The following is a 17500-nucleotide window of genomic DNA, read 5'->3' on the forward strand; positions in this document are numbered from 1 at the left end:
CCACACGGCCATCAAGTGAAGTAATGTTAAGTTGTTGCTGACTCCCACCTACAAATCGCTGTTGAACTCAGGTATTTGCAATTAAAATCGATATCAATCTACCTCTACCATGTTAACCATGTAGTGCGTTTGTCTCACGCAGTCACATTATGAATGAATTTTATCACATCACCGTGATTCATCTACACGCACTAAGCTTCAATGTCCTTTAATATCCAATTTGCTCTGGCTCAGAAATAATATATTTTCATATATTTTAAAGGGGAATTTTTAGTTGATAATAACTTCGTCGTCTTGTGGGCTCAAACCATGGAAGGCAAGATCTCAGGACTACGTGACACCTTAAACCACATGGCCATCAAGTGAAGTAACTTCGTCGTCTTGTGGGCTCAAACCATGGAAGGCAAGATCTCAGGACTACGTGACACCTTAAACCACATGGCCATCAAGTGAGGTATAAGTCGATACCGACTCGCACCTACAAATCACTGCGAAACTCAGGTATTTGTAATTAGAATCGATATCAACCCACCTCTATCATGTTAACCATGTAGTGCATTTGTCGCACGCAGTCATATTATCAATGAATTTTATCACATCACCATGATTTATATACAAGCATTAAGCAACGAATGTCCTTTAATATCCAATTTGCTCTGCCTCAGAAATAATATATTTTCATATATGTTACCTGAAGGGAAATTTTTTAGTTGATAATAAGTACGTCGTCTTGTGGGGTCGAACCACAGAAGACAAGAACTCAGGACTACAGTGACGCGCTTAAAACCACATGGCCATCAAGCGAGGTATAAGTTGATACCGCTCCCACCTACAAACCACTGTCGAACTCGGGTATTTGTAATTAGAATCAATATCAACCCACCTCTACCATGTTAACAGTGTAGCATGTTTGTTGCACACAGTTTCATGGGTAAATGCAATAATGATCAAATATATTGAAAAAGAAATATAGATTCAATGAAAACCCTTTCTTGTGGAAATGACACCACTTGGTACCTCATGCCATGCCTCTGTAACATGGCGCAATATTTAATCCACATTGCATCAGAAAATTCGATCTGGAATCTTCTATGGCGTAACCGGAAAGGGGTGGTTATTAGGAACCAGTCATTGTGTAGAAAATAAAAAAAACTCCTTATATGGGGATGACGATTGTCTGTCGTCATTAGCTCCGCCCATACAGTGGTATATAAGCTTCGAGAAGAGACTCCCCAAGACAGAGAGGGCACTCAGAGGTCAGACAAAGTAAGGTTCTGATGGGAGTATCCCCTTCAGACGACCCTTACTCTTCTCCATAAAATCTTGTCCTGCCCAAAACGAAGAGAAGCAGCCAGCCCTTCCTGCTTGTGATGAGATGTCCCTGAGCCCTCCATGTTCAGGACGAGATGAAACAGCGAGCCTACGTACCAGTGACGAAGAAAAGTAGTCAGCCCTTCCTGCTTGTGCGGAGGAGTAGTCACTAAGCCCTTCCCGCCTGTGACAACGAGAAGTAGTCAGCCCTTCCTGCCTGTAGCGAGGACGAGTCTTCAGCCCTTCCTGCAAGAAACGGCATTTGCTGCCTCATCCTAAAGACATCCTTTTTGTGAATAAATGTGTTGTAGTGTCATGAGTTTCTTTTTACATTCATTTCCCATATTTCAATTGCTGGTGTTGAAACATTATTGTCTGGAGTTTGAGAGAACCTGGAATGATTCTTGGATTGTGACACACAGCCATATTATGAATTTATTTTATCACATCACTCTGATTCATATACAAGAGCTGGCAAAGTCTGTCAACCTCTCTCCTCCAGCCTATGGACAAGGGCGTGATCCGTGCTTTCAGGGCACTCTATACATGGAACCCCCTTTAGCACCTTGTGAAGGAAATGGACACTGACAGTAAATTTATGCTGAAGAATTATTGGCATAAATTCACAAATTGACATGTCTGACCGTCATTGACAGATCGTTGAAGGATATGAAAGAGACCCTTAATGTGTGCTAGAAGACGTTGTAGCTGGAGTGTGTTCATGATTATAAGGGCTTTCTCCTGAAGAAATTCAACATTTGCCAACTGATAACGCAGTCCAATCGGCGAGGATGGTTGGTGGAGAAGGTTTCGATGACATCACCGCGGATGAAGTCGGCACCCTCACTGATGCCCACTCTGTCCCCTAACGGACCAGGATTTAGAAGAGCTGACAAAGTCTGCCAACAAGGAAGAAGACATGCCAGGTTCAAGGGAAGAGGAGGAGGATGAGGGCCTGTATTTGGAATGTCTGTCCCAAAGGATGAGGGCAGCCAGGGAGCTGCAGGAGATGGCTTCAACATGGGATCCTTATAAGGAATACTCCGTAAAGTTCACAAATGGCCTTGATGGGTTACTGAGGTCCTATAATAATGTCCTCATCAGATGAAGAAGCAGCAGCAGCAGCTGCCTATCACCATGTTCCTCAAGCGGATGAAGGACACCCTAAATCCTCTCTGAAATCGCTGAAGAAGTCCCTAAAGAAGTGCCTGAAGAAGGGAAGAAGGAAGAGGTGCCCCCAGAGGAGGTGTAACTCTCTGCTTTGCTGTGCAGTTATATCTTCATCTCATTTATTGGACTGCACAGCTAATTAATCACCACCACCTTCAATCAACATTCATCACTGATTTACGTAATCCCAAACTTATCATTATTTTTTATAATATACAATATTTGGTGTTTGAATTATTAAAACAGGCACTGAACTATTAAAAACTTATCATGGATTACAGCTTATTGGGGTGGCTGTGGTCCCTAATCCCTTCAATACATGCAACTTATATATATATATATATATATATATATATATATATATATATATATATATATATATATATATATATATATATATATATATATACATTTATTATATATATATATATATATATATATATATATATATATATATATATATATATATATATATACACACACATATATATATACATTTATTATATATATATATATATATATATATATATATATATATATATATATATATATATATATATATATATATATATATATATATATATATATATATATATTTAATTTATATATATATATATATATATATATATATATATATATATATATATATATATATATATATATATATATATATAAATAAATTTCTGACTCACGTCAGGATCAACCCAGGTCTCTCAGGTGGAAAGCAAGGGCGTTACCCACTGGGCCATACAAGTCTAAAAAGAAGTTGGAACCTGAGAGCAACTGCACCCAAGGAATTACCTGGGCAAGCTAACTGCTTGCATACCAGCGAGTTTTTCCCCAACTTCCGACTCAGCAATGACCAATAGACAACATTTCATTCAATTATCCTTCTGGTGAATAAGATAGAAATCATCAACACACAATCACGTGTGGAACAGAAATAAATTTCTGACTCACGTCGGGATCGAACCAGGTCTCTCAGGTGGAAAGCAAGGGCGTTACCCACTGGGCCATACAAGTCTAAAAGTTGGAACCTGAGGCAACTGCACCCAAAAGGAATTACCTGGGCAAGCTAACTGCTTGCATACCAGCGAGTTTTCCCCAACTTCCCGACTCAGCAATGACCCAATAGACAACATTTCATTCAATTATCCCTTCTGAGTGAATAAGATGAAATCATCAACACACAATCACGTGTGGAACAGAAATAAATTTCTGACTCACGTCAGGATCAACCCAGGTCTCTCAGGTGGAAAGCAAGGGCGTTACCCACTGGGCCATACAAGTCTAAAAGTTGGAACCTGAGCAAACTGCACCAAGGAATTACCTGGGCAAGCTAACTGCTTGCATACCAGCAGATTTTCCCCAACTTCCCGACTCAGCAATGACCCAATAGACAACATTTCATTCGAATTATCCTTCTGAGTGAATAAGATGAAATCATCAACACACAATCACGTGTGGAACAGAAATAAATTTCTGACTCACGTCGGGATGGAACCAGGTCTCTCGGGTGGAAAGCAAGGGCGTTACCACTGGGCCATACAAGTCTAAAGTTGGAACCTGAGAGCAACTGCCCAAGCAGTTAGCTTGCCCGGGTAATTCCTTGGTGCAGTTGCTCTCGGGTTCCAACTTTTTTAGACTTGTATGGCCCAGTGGGTAACGCCTTGCTTTCCACCTGAGAGACCTGGGTTCGATCCCGACGTGAGTCAGAAATTTATTTCTGTTCCACACGTGATTGTGTGTTGATGATTTCTATCTTATTCACTCAGAAGGGATAATTCGAATGAAATGTTGTCTATTGGGTCATTGCTGAGTCGGGAAGTTGGGGAAAACTCGCTGGTATGCAAGCAGTTAGCTTGCCCAGGTAATTCCTGGGTGCAGTTGTTCTCAGGTTCCAACTTCTTTAGACTTGTATGGCCCAGTGGGTAACGCCCTGCTTTCCACCTGAGAGACCTGGGTTCCATCCTGACGTGAGTCAGAAATTTATTTCTGTTCCACACGTGATTGTGTGTTGATGATTTCATCTTATTCACTCAGAAGGGATAATTCGAAATGAAATGTTGTCTATTGGGTCATTGCTGAGTCGGGAAGTTGGGGAAAACTGCTGGTATGCAAGCAGTTAGCTTTGCCCAGGTAATTCTTGGGTGCAGTTGCTCTCAGGTTCCAACTTTTTAGACTTGTATGGTCCAGTGGGTAACGCCCTTGCTTTCCACCTGAGAGACCTGGGTTCCATCCTCACGTGAGTCAGAAATTTATTTCTGTTCCACACGTGATTGTGTGTTGATGATTTCTATCTTATTCACTCAGAAGGATAATTCGAATGAAATGTTGTCTATTGGGTCATTGCTGAGTCGGGAAGTTGGGGAAAACTCAGCTGGTATGCAAGCAGTTAGCTTGCCCAGGTAATTCCTTGGGTGCAGTTGCTCTCAGGTTCCAACTTCTTTTAGACTTGTATGGCCCAGTGGGTAACGCCCTTGCTTTCCACCTGAGAGACCTGGTTCCATCCCGACGTGAGTCAGAAATTTATTTCTGTTCCACACGTGATTGTGTGTTGATGATTTCTATCTTATTCACTCAGAAGGGATAATTCGAATGAAATGTTGTCTATTGGGTCATTGCTGAGTCGGGAAGTTGGGGAAAACTAGGCTGGTATGCAAGCAGTTAGCTTGCCCAGGTAATTCCTTGGGTGCAGTTGCTCTCAGGTTCCAACTTTTTAGACTTGTATGGCCCAGTGGGTAACGCCTTGCTTTCCACCTGAGAGACCTGGGTTCCATCCCGACGTGAGTCAGAAATTTATTTCTGTTCCACACGTGATTGTGTGTTGATGATTTCTATCTTATTCACTCAGAAGGGATAATTCAATGAAATGTTGTCTATTGGGTCATTGCTGAGTCGGGAAGTTGGGGAAAACTCGCTGGTATGCAAGCAGTTAGCTTGCCCAGGTAATTCCTTGGGTGCAGTTGCTCTCAGGTTCCAACTTCTTTTAGACTTGTATGGCCCAGTGGGTAACGCCCTTGCTTTCCACCTGAGAGACCTGGGTTCCATCCCGACGTGAGTCAGAAATTTATTTCTGTTCCACACGTGATTGTGTGTTGATGATTTCTATCTTATTCACTCAGAAGGATAATCGAATGAAATGTTGTCTATTGGGTCATTGCTGAGTCGGGAAGTTGGGGAAAACTGGGTATGCAAGCAGTTAGCTTGCCCAGGTAATTCCTTGGGTGCAGTTGCTCAGGTTCCAACTTCTTTTAGACTTGTATGGCCCAGTGGGTAACGCCTGAGAGACTTTCCACCTGAGAGACCTGGGTTATATCCGACGTGAGTCAGAAATTTATTTCTGTTCCACACGTGATTGTGTGTTGATGATTTCTATATATATATATATATATATATATATATATATATATATATATATATATATATATATATATATATATATATATATATATATATATATATATATATATATATATATATATATATATATATATATATATATATATATAATATATATATATATATATATATATATATATATATATATATATATATATATATATATAATTTATATATATATATATATATATATATATATATATATATATATATATATATAATTTATATATATATATATATATATATATATATATATATATATATATATATATATATATATATATATATATATTAATTTATATATATATATATATATATATAATATATATATAAATATATATACACATATACACACAGTTGACCTTAGGTATTCATGGGATAGGGACGACAACCACTGGCATATGGCTAAAATCCACAAATACTTGACAACCCCCTCAAAAAATGTTTATAACTGCCTATTTTAATAGTTCAAACACTAAAGACCCATATAAAAATTCTTATAACTGCCTATTTTCATAGTTCAAACACCAAATGTACCTTAAACTATTATCCTACACCAAATATAACTTAAACTATCATCCTAAAACACTTTAATATCATTACCCTTAAAAATATATGGCTTACAGCTACGTGTGAAAACTAATCAAGTTCCTAGGGGAAACACTGGGAATTCACAAGTATTGTAAAGTCCCCAAATATTTAAGAATGCATTGAAAAAAAAATTTATTGATATTTTGCTGTGTTAACATTAATATAAATTTTTGAAGATCAGTAAATAATTTTTTTTATCATAAAAATGTATTTAGTCACAAAAATAACATGAAAATACAGTAATTGGTGAATATTGCTCGACAAAAAAATCTGCGAATTACAAAACTTTCAGCAAATAACTCGCAGATAAGTTCCACAGAAAAAATCCGCAAATAGGTGAAGCCACAAATCCTGACCCATGAATAGGCGAGGGGGTCGATTGGTATATATTGTGCATACTGTATGTATATATATATATATATATATATATATATATATATATATATATATATATATATATATATATATATATATATATATATATGAACTGTGAATAGGCCGGGTCGACTGGGTATAGTAAACCCCCAGATTGGCGTTCTCACAATTCACAGACTCATGTATTCATGGATTTCTCTTTGAACGTTTCTACCACTCATTTGTGGGATATTCGCTTAATTCGTGGTATTTTTCACTGAGAAATATTCACTAAATACTGTATTTTCATCTCATTTTCAACACTAAATGCACTTTTTGTGATAAAACCATTAAAATACTCGGGTAATGCTCAAGTTACCATAATTCACCTTACGATAATTCAATTTTGCAATGGGGTAAGCAATTAATACCAATACCACAATATTATTTGTAAAATATTTTAAAATTTTGCGCGGGTGCAGGCAGCAGTGTAATCAGGCAGTGAGAGACACCAATTTACAATCGACAACTTTTCCTCCATCTCTTTACCCCATCTTCTAGTTGAAAAAAGTAACATAGAATGATAAAAGTATTGTTAGTAACGTTATACTCTTGCATAAATGCGTACAGCCATAAACAACCAACTGAGACACTGTTGTTTTGCTTATAACCGAATCAGATAACAAAAGCCTTTTACCTGGTATTTCAACCATCGTACGGTAATAAACAATTACCGTACGTTATGGCACAATTGACGTTAAGTCGAATAGGACTGATATATTTTTACATTATACCCTTATTCGGTATGGATAAAAGATTGGCAAGGAAATATACTGCTAAATTTAAGCTGCAAGTTGTAGCTGAAGCTGAGAAAACAATGTTCAGGCTGCTAATGACTATACTGTAAATTATCGTGCATCTACAACATGGATTAAACTCTACGGAATTAAAATTGGAGAGAAAGTATTTTAATCAAAACTAATTGCATGAAAGAACACACTGCTGTTATTTTTACGCCGATAAACAATAAATACGTAAAGCTTGTAATATGATGAAATCAAGTGAAAATAGCAAGCGGAATCTTGAATTTTTTTTTTACACAAAACAAACGGGACCAAACGGCCATCGTCAACTACTAACGAAAATAATAGATGAATTAATTTCACAACGAGACGTATTTTAGCTGTATTTCGACTTAAAAGCACTTTGTATAACGAAAAATAACCTTGCCCCATATAAATAAAGTATCAAGAGACACATTTACGCTAACTAGAAGCAAGTAAACGCCACGTAAACATTTCCAAACCAAAACATTGATTGCTATGATCATAATTGATAATACAAAAGCATTATAAGAATATATACAATATTGTTGGATAAAGTGAATTAAGGTATAACATCTTAAAAGATCCATGGAGAAGATGCATTTTCGTTATGTTGACGTTTGTATAATTTGCTGATTTTTTCTGCGGAACTTATCTACGGATTATTCGCAGAAAGTTTGATGATTTGCAGATTTTTTCATCCAGCAATATTCACTTATTCTGTATTTTCATGTTATTTTCATGACTAAATACATTTTTTACAATAAAAATTATTTACTAATTTTAAAAAATTAATATTAATGTAAACAGCAAAATATCAATAAATTTTTTTAATATTAATGTAAACAGCAAAATATCAATAAAATTTTTTTCAATGCATTTTTAATTATATATATATATATATATATATATATATATATATATATATATATATATATATATATATATATATATATATATATATATATATACAGTATATATATATATATATATATATATATATATATATATATATATATATATATATATATATATATATATATATATATATATATATATACAGTGAACCTAAGCTACTTCAGCGGTTCAACTATCGCGGATTCACGACTTCGCAGATTTTTTCCATTACGTATGTATATTATAAGAGAAAATATATAGCGGATTTTCCGGAAATTTCAAAAATAGTCGCGATATATGAAGACCCAAATATTTCATTAATTCCATTAATAATTATTAATATCTGCTAGTACTGTTGGTTCATTGCATTATGACATATAATTCAGTACAAAATGAAGTTAAACAAAAAGATGCTTCACTGCATCGCGGATTTTTCAGAAATATTCATCGAAAAATTAAAATTAAAAAGTACCACCATATCGGCAGCCATATTGCGGAAAACAGCGATGTTTCATCATGTTACGTGAGAAGAACGGCTTGCGAGACCGACGCCATAAGGACTGGAAGCTTTCGTATATACCCACAGGCACTCGGACAAGGCATGTGGAGTGGTACATAAGAGAATATCTTATCACTGTTGATGTTTCATCTTAAATCACTGTAAAATAATTAAAATCCGAATTTCATATGTAAGCAACTCAAGGGATACTGTATACAGTCTCGTCCCAAGCTACTGTGCTGTACAGTACACACCACATCTCTCTCTCTCTCTCAATGAAATATGAATTACTGTATCATAAACTTTTATGTACAGAATTAAAAATAATTTCATTGACAAATTTGTTTCTTTTAGCAACTAAAAAATTATTTTCCTAATTCTTTCGTTAGTAGTGAGCAGCTTCAGTCAGCTGATTCTCAAAACGTAAACATTACAAATATGGGACGATCTTTTTTTTTATGCATATTACTGTGATAGGTCAAAATAGTAATACAGGCACTCGGACAAGGCACGTGAGTGGTACATAAGAGAATATCTTATCACTGTTGATGTTTCATCTTAAATCACTGTAAAAATAATTAAAATCCGAATTTCATACATAAGCAACTCAAGGATACTGTATACTCTCTCATCACCAGCTTGTCAAGACTTAGTCAAGACTTAGTCTCGTCCCAAGCTACTGTGCTGTACAGTACACACCATTTCTCTCTCTCTCTCTCTCTCTCTCTCTCTCTCTCTCTCTCTCTCTCTCAATGAAATATGAATTACTGTATCATAATCTTTTATGTACAGAATTAAAAATAATTTCATTGATAAATTTGTTTCTTTTGGCAACTAAAAAATTATTTTCCTAATTCTTTCGTTAGTGGTGAGCAGCTTCAGTCAGCTGATTCTCAGAACGTAAACATTGCAAATATGGGACGATCTTTTTTATGCATATTACTGTGATAGGAGATCAAAATAGTAATACAGTGTTTAAGTGCATAGGAAGTGTTTATAACAGTGTGGGAAAGGCTATACAGTAAAGCCTTTAAATATATACCATGTATATACAGTATATGCCTCCCTAGGGAGGGGCCAATGCTACTTCGCGGAATTTCACTTATCGCTGGGGTTCTGGCCTCCATTATCCATGGTAGACGAGGGATCACTGTATATATATATATATATATATATATATATATATATATATATATATATATATATATATATATATATATATATATATATATATATATATAATCAGAAAAAACAAACGTCCTTTAATATCAATTCACTCTACCTCGAAGTAATATATTTTTTATATATGTTACGAAGGGAATTTTTAGTTGATAATAAGTCCACCGTCCCGTGACTGGTTAGTGTGTCACTGTAGTCCTGATTCCTCGTCCGTCGCTGGTTCGACCCCACGGGACGGTGGACTTATTATCAACTAAAAATTCCCTTTCGGTAACATATATGAAAATATATTACTTCGAGGTAGAGTGAATTGATATTAAAGGACGTTTGTAGCTTTGATTGTATATGAATCACAGTGATGTGATATATAGTATATATATATATATATATATATATATATATATATATATATATATATATATATATATATATATATATATATATATATATATATATATATATATATATATAACTGCATAAAGTTGCAGACATCTAGTACAAAATGGAAAAAGATTGTGGTTCTCAACAGCTTTTTATATATATATATATATATATATAACTGCATAAAGTTGCAGACATCTAGTACAAAATGGAAAAAGATTGTGGTTCTCAACAGCTTTATATATATATATATATATATATATATATATATATATATATATATATATATATATATAACTGCATAAAGTTGCAGACATCTAGTACAAAATGGAAAAAGATTGTGGTTCTCAACAGCTTTTTATCTTGATAAAGTTATTTTCCCATTCTATAGGATAAAAATTAATAGAAATGTGAACTTGGTTAAAGTGCAAATTATAATCTGAAATGAAAGTCTTTGCATTGGTCATTAGAGTGTTACAAATACCTATAAAAATATCTCAGTTATTATACGTAACTTCCTTGACAATTCAAAATGTAGCATACTGACTTTAAACTGGAAAACATAATTTTCAAGAAATACATAAAAATGTTCAAGTTTTCATTGTTTTTCTTGGTAAAATATTTTGAGGCAATAAATATGTTGAATCCATCATCTGGAAACTTGTTTTCATGTAGTGCTCTCTCTCTCTCTCTCTCTCTCTCTCTCTCTCTCTCTCTCTCTCTCTCTCTCTCTGAAGCTCTTTTTGTTATTGTGTATATATGATTTGCACTTGCAAAACTTACAATATGGATCAGTGTGGTTGGTGTTCAACCAAGTTCCATTCCAGCAGACGTAACCAATGCAATCTGTTTCATAAAGTGGTTGAGCATGATGGTACCATGTCCCGCCATATTCACAACCTGCAAGAGTGAAATAAAAAAATCTTTTAGCGCAGGTGGTAAGATCACTGGCTAAAACATTTCCACTTTATGCTACAACATTTAGCCTTTATTTCATTTATTCACTTTCTTTTTACAATCTTGTCTGCTTTTGACAAGAATGAAAAATTTTCATCTACATGAGTTGGGTCTGGCCTGGTTCAACACTCAAACCAGTTGGTTAAACACTGACTTATGGCTGTTCCTGTAAAATAAAAATTGATATATACTCACCTGAGTTAAAAAAAAAAAAAATTATTTTTTTTGAGCAGTTTCATTTTTTTTTTTTTAATAACAGGACGAAAGAAGATTTACGAAAACCAGACTTTTCATTTTTCTACATTTGTAAAACAGTAGTAAATACATGAACAAAAAAAAGAAACATTCCAACTTTTTGGGAGAATATTAACGAATTTTTTTTGTTTTATTCAATTCCCTGCTACTCCTAACTTAGTAAGTTTTGCTAGAGTAATTTTGCTTACCAGTAATTAGAAGTCAGGGAAAAATAATGTTTTATGTACTTACAATCTTGGCGAATCTCTTGAGTGAGGATGATGGTGTCTTTTGCTATGCAGATAAGCTCTTGGCATCTTGAAGTATAAATGGTGCCATTAAGTTGCATAAACCCAGAATTCAAAACCTCAACATATTGTTGATAAGCACTAGTCCAGGTAATATTGGCATGCCACCAATCATAAAGGATATAGTCTACACTGTCGTGATACATGTTGTACTCAATGTGCAAGTATGAGTTCCATATACTGCAACCTATGCAAAATAATAAAAAAAATAACTTACATGTTTAAATGCAAAAGTAAAACATATTTATACTGTAAAAACATAGTGAGTTTTGATGTGTTGCATCTTTACAAGTCCTGTCATCTAATTATGAAAACATTCATTCAAAATCCAAAGATGCTGCATGTCTGTACATCTGCTGACATGGAGTGATTATTTAGCAAAAATACTTTTTTCAGGTAATGTAATGCATTTATGCAATTCAAAATTTAGGCTTCTCTTGAATGGGTCTCAAGGACAGATAACACTAGAATCTTAGTGGTGAGGTGTTAGAGTACATAAATACAATCTTATCCTGTAAAATTTATCAAGAGATATCTTATTGTATTAAGCTACAGGTTTATGATAATCTAGTGGTTTGATTGATTGATTATGAAATTTAGGTCTTGAATGCCAAGTTCCGAACCCATCAGGATTACTCAGCACCAGTAACCTAGTGGTGAAACTTAGCAGTTATCTTCTCCAGTCTGGACAGCCCATTTGATAGTTATATGGAATTGCATATTTTCACAAAGTTCATTTCTACTCTGTCTTAATGCAGCACACTATTGGCAAATAGGTTGTGAAACTAACACTGTCTTTTGTATTTTAATTCTATTACCATGAGGTATAGGGTCCACAGAACCAGTTTTGAGAGGTAACAAAAGCACACTAAAAATAAATTTTTAATAATTTGTATTTTTCCTATGTATGCAAACCAGAGCCTTTTACACTAGAGTATTTTTTTATGTGAGAGGGAACCAGTTGAAACTTGTTAAGCAGGTGGAGCTGGTGGGGGCTAGTTGGAGGAGTATCCCTCAATCATCAATTGTTGCACTCACTTTTTATTTGGTCATAGGGGCTGAGTGGGACAGCTGAGGTGGAACTAAATACGAAAAGCTCTGATTTGTAAACCTAGGAAAAATACATCTTGTTATTCAGAATTTCCTGTCTGTTCCTACTGGAATACAAACCATCACCTTTCTTACAAGAGACTTAGGTGGGAGGTCAGTCCTATGAACTGACTGGAGCTGAGAACCACCATAGAACTACCATGATCCTGGTTGCCTTGCCTAGCAAGCAAGGAAAGTCATGACTCCTAAACCCTACAGGTCAGGCAAAATGGATGGCCATAGTAGGAGGGCTCTGGGACTGTTGGACAAAGCTCCACCTAGTCCCCTCCGCCCTTGTTATAATAAAGACGAGGAGACACCCTCCAATCACTGACAGGGAGAAGATCCCTGAAGTGCAATCACTTGTATTCTGCTCGATTCCAGCGTGTGCTTCAGACCAGATGTTGCTCTCAAAAAGGGAATAAGGATGGAACTCAGGTGACTGGAGTCTGATATATCAGAAACCCAAACTCATTACCTGGAAACCTGAAAGGTTCAACCAAATGGTGAGGATAAACTAAAGCCCTTGACTTTCCAGATTCCTCCTATAGGAAGGGAACCACCCTCCCTCTCAGGGGATGTGATGGTCCAAAGAACCCATAGAAAGCCAAAAGAGTGTGTTACTAAATCACTCTTTTTCGTGTTAATCAGCACTAATGAAAGAAGAAAATACCCCAAACTCTAGAGTTGATAGCTTCAAACAGTACTGAAAGCATAGGCCAGCAAATCAGTATCTCATCAAGATCTCTACCTTAGATTTAGAAGGAAAAATTAAAGACAATCTCAATCTCTTGTCAAAAGAGATGAGTGCTGAGCTACCTGTTCCTTCTAAGGAAAGATGGAACGTCCTATCTAAAGTCAAATGTGATATGGCAAGCCAAAAGACTTCCCAATACATGTCAAATCCAGGAAAGAACAGTCCAAGTATCAAGACTTTGTTCATTAGTGGAATTGTCTTGAAAGATGTTCTTATAATGATTAAAGCACTAAAAACACAACTCATATGGGACCAAAGTTCCTCCACGGTGAAGACTGTTCAATACTTAAAAGTACAGACAATTCTACCAAAGAGAAGAGGCTCAATAAGTCAAAGGACTGTCAAGGCAACCCCTAGCCTTTATGTCAGACACTGAAAGGGACCTGACTTGGCTAAGGGGGTTGTCTGAGATCTGCTGACTATATGCTCAGAGCAGAGATACCCTCTTCTATAATACTAATCTTAGAAGACCCTCCTATCATTGATGCATGCTTGCACAAAAAAATCATAATGTAAACCACTGAGTTCCTTTCTACCCTGCAAGAAAACTCACTCTCAGCTGCTGAAAAGTTGTGAATTGCTCAACAGAAAAGGCAAACAAGTGGCTGACAAGGAAAGGGGGCTGTGGTGTTCTCATGGTGCTTCAACCAGGGAAACAACAGACTGGGAAACCCCTCAGCAAGAGGCCAATGAGGAAATACCAGAGCCAAGTGAAGGAGAAGTGAGAAAAACTTTACCACTCCTTGAAGAAGGTAGGGCGACGGAAAACCGAACACAAGCAAATGTTCTACAGATAATGGAATTTAATTCCATTAGTGCTCCAAGAACTAGAATGTAAAAAAAAAACAAAGGTTTTTGTAATCCTGGTCACTACCAGGAACCCAAATACTTGACATTTCATCATTATTCAGGACATCATGAACCAAAATGGCCCTGCATCTTCTCACTGACAACTGAACATTTAACTATGCATAATACAGCCATCCCAACAGTACTCTGGCATGGTGTAACTGCTCATTCATGCTGCCAAGAGAATTTCAACCATTCCAAAAACTGTCAACAATAAATACTCTGCAAGCTCAGTGGAAACAGTGCCATGCAGATGAGGTGTGCTCAAAGGCACACACCCAAGATGAAACTCATCCCAGGTGTGCACTTCCCATTCCAGACACTTCCAAAAGCAAAGCAATATTGAAGGCAGAGAGTAAGCAAATCGCAAACAAAGGTTTTGTAGCCGAAAAAAAGCAAAAGCATCCAAAATGTTTGCTTTTAAAAAGGCAAAACATTGAGAAGTCTGAATCAGGCACTTCCGTGCCATATTAGATACAAAAACAGACACGAATTGTTCATACAAGTAATGAGAGATACTTTGTGGTGACAGAAGACCTAGGAACACCTATTAAAGGTATAGAAGGCTATTCCTGCCGGGACAGGAACTGTCATTACCTCCTAAGCTCATTAACATGAGGGGCCATCTAACAGGCACTCCCTGCTGCCTAGTGTCAGTATGCTTGGGTACTTTACCTGTTGCTTGGGGACAAGGTCAGACTTTACTAAATTGATCATAAACCTCTGCCTGTCCAGAAAAATGTAAGAGGTATATCAAGATCTGAAGGGCCCCATAATTTAAAGGTAAGGCATTATGTGAATACCCTTAAGAGAGCCCAAGCTGATAACGGAGAGGTTGAACATCGGTCTCTAGCCCCTGGTCGTGATTCCTAACAGGAAATTGACCATTAAACTGGGGAACTGGTGTTTATGACTTCTAATGGCACCTTTCTCCAAAACTGCTTCCACTCCAGTCAAGGCATGTGCAATTCTGGAATTGCAGAATTTGTTCATTGTATTAAAGCAGAAGCCTCCTAGCTGTTCCAAAAAACTGCTAAGAAAATGGTTCTGCTCCCTGCACCTGCCACAAATGGTGTGAGAAGATAGCCTTCACCATGGCAGGAGGAAGGAACATTATCTCTGAGCTAACCTTTCCCTCTTCCTTCTCCCTCTCTACCCCATACCTGGGACCACCAGAGGGAGACAGTAAGATGAGTAAACCTCCATTTTACACAAGAGAGAAGAATGGGTTTCATGTCTGCCCAACACTGAACAGCTTCAAAGCAAAAAGCAACTCATGAGCATATCTAGTTCTGAGAAAAGAAGAGAATGACAAACTATCTCTCTCACAAAGAACAAAGTTTGTTCAGTGGAATGGTGTTTAGGAATGCCTGGGCAGAGACCCTACCCTTGGACTCCAAACACCTCCCTAAATGTCATCTCGCACTAGACGACATGGCTGACACAGAATAGATCATTACTGCAACAGTCATAAGCTAAACCATTTACCAGGCTAGATGGAAGTTGTAGTGATGGTTTACAACACCACAAATACTGCTGAAGGAATGTAAACCGTTCTGATACAACCTCTGCAGAAGGAGATCAATAGCCAGCCAACAGCCTGGCTCAAACAGTTCAAAGGAGTTGCCTCAGTCATTTCCAGTGCGAACACCTCCTCTGACAAGAAAGTGGCAGGGAAGAAGCTGGCACTGATCTGCTGGAGACAAAGGCACTTCTTGACCAGTAGATCAGGGCATTAACTTCTCCAAACACCATATACTAGCTTTGACTACGGTGAAGAGCTCGGAGAGCGCCTCTGGCGTATACACAAAGATCAACTCAGTACATGAAACTGTGGGCCAGAACAAAGCCGTACTTGGCTCCTAAGAATATTTCACAAACAAGCAATATAAACTCTCAGAATTGCCACTCCAGCATGGACTACAAGCAACATGGAAAAGCAGGAGAGTCTAGTCCCATCTGATCCTTGAAACCTGTGTTTCTCCTCCCTTAGCTACAGGAGGATACCCAACAGAACTCTGCTTCCTAATGCATTCCTGAACAATGCATGCTGAACCAGACAAACCTTTCCTTAGAAAAAGTATGAGCTGTGGTGGAGTTGCAGCCAAAATTCCTTTCTGACTTAAGCACCACTGCCCCTTGTTTCAAGATTCAGCAAAACCATGAAAGGAAGAGGAAAATAAGCCTTGCACCACTCCTCCAACTCCTCTACTCACTGTGTGGCTAGCCAGGCCCACAAGAGGTGGAAAAGTTCAAAGAACTCCCCCTAAAAAAAGGTTTGCTTGGACTGCCCACATCCTGGAAAATATGAACATCTCAAGCAAGGAGACAATTCAAGTTTCCTTAAAGAAGGCTGGAAAGGAGACCCTTCCCAGCTGCCTGCGCAAACCTAATCTGCCGACCGGGTGCATATCTGCTTACAGGGTACACAATTAGCAAACATGTTACGTGAACCCTTCACTGATTAGATCGCACAAAACCCTTTCAGTGCAAACCCAAGCAGCTGCAGCAAGAAGAGTTGCTCTGCTCACATGTCCACCACAATCACCTGACCATGAATGGAGCTATTATTATTACTATTATTATTATTATTATTATTATTATTACTATTCAGAAGATGAGCCGTACTCATATGGAACAAACCTACAGGGGCCACTAACTTGAAATTCAAGCTTCCAAAGAATATGTTCATTCGAAA

General features: G+C 36.8%; 1 protein-coding gene across 1 annotated transcript in view; it reads right to left on the bottom strand.

Moving 5' to 3' along the window:
- Window positions 1-17500, bottom strand: part of LOC136841779 (uncharacterized) — a 213259-nt gene that overhangs the window by 4052 nt on the left and 191707 nt on the right. Inside the window, exons 23-24 of the mRNA XM_067109065.1 lie at window positions 12052-12294; window positions 11392-11508 (exon numbers count right to left, since the gene is read on the bottom strand). Of these exons, the coding sequence (XP_066965166.1) occupies window positions 11392-11508; window positions 12052-12294 (360 nt within the window). The remainder of the gene's footprint in view (window positions 1-11391; window positions 11509-12051; window positions 12295-17500) is intronic.

Source organism: Macrobrachium rosenbergii, chromosome 9, assembly GCF_040412425.1.
Source record: "Macrobrachium rosenbergii isolate ZJJX-2024 chromosome 9, ASM4041242v1, whole genome shotgun sequence".
Taxonomy (NCBI): domain Eukaryota; kingdom Metazoa; phylum Arthropoda; class Malacostraca; order Decapoda; family Palaemonidae; genus Macrobrachium; species Macrobrachium rosenbergii.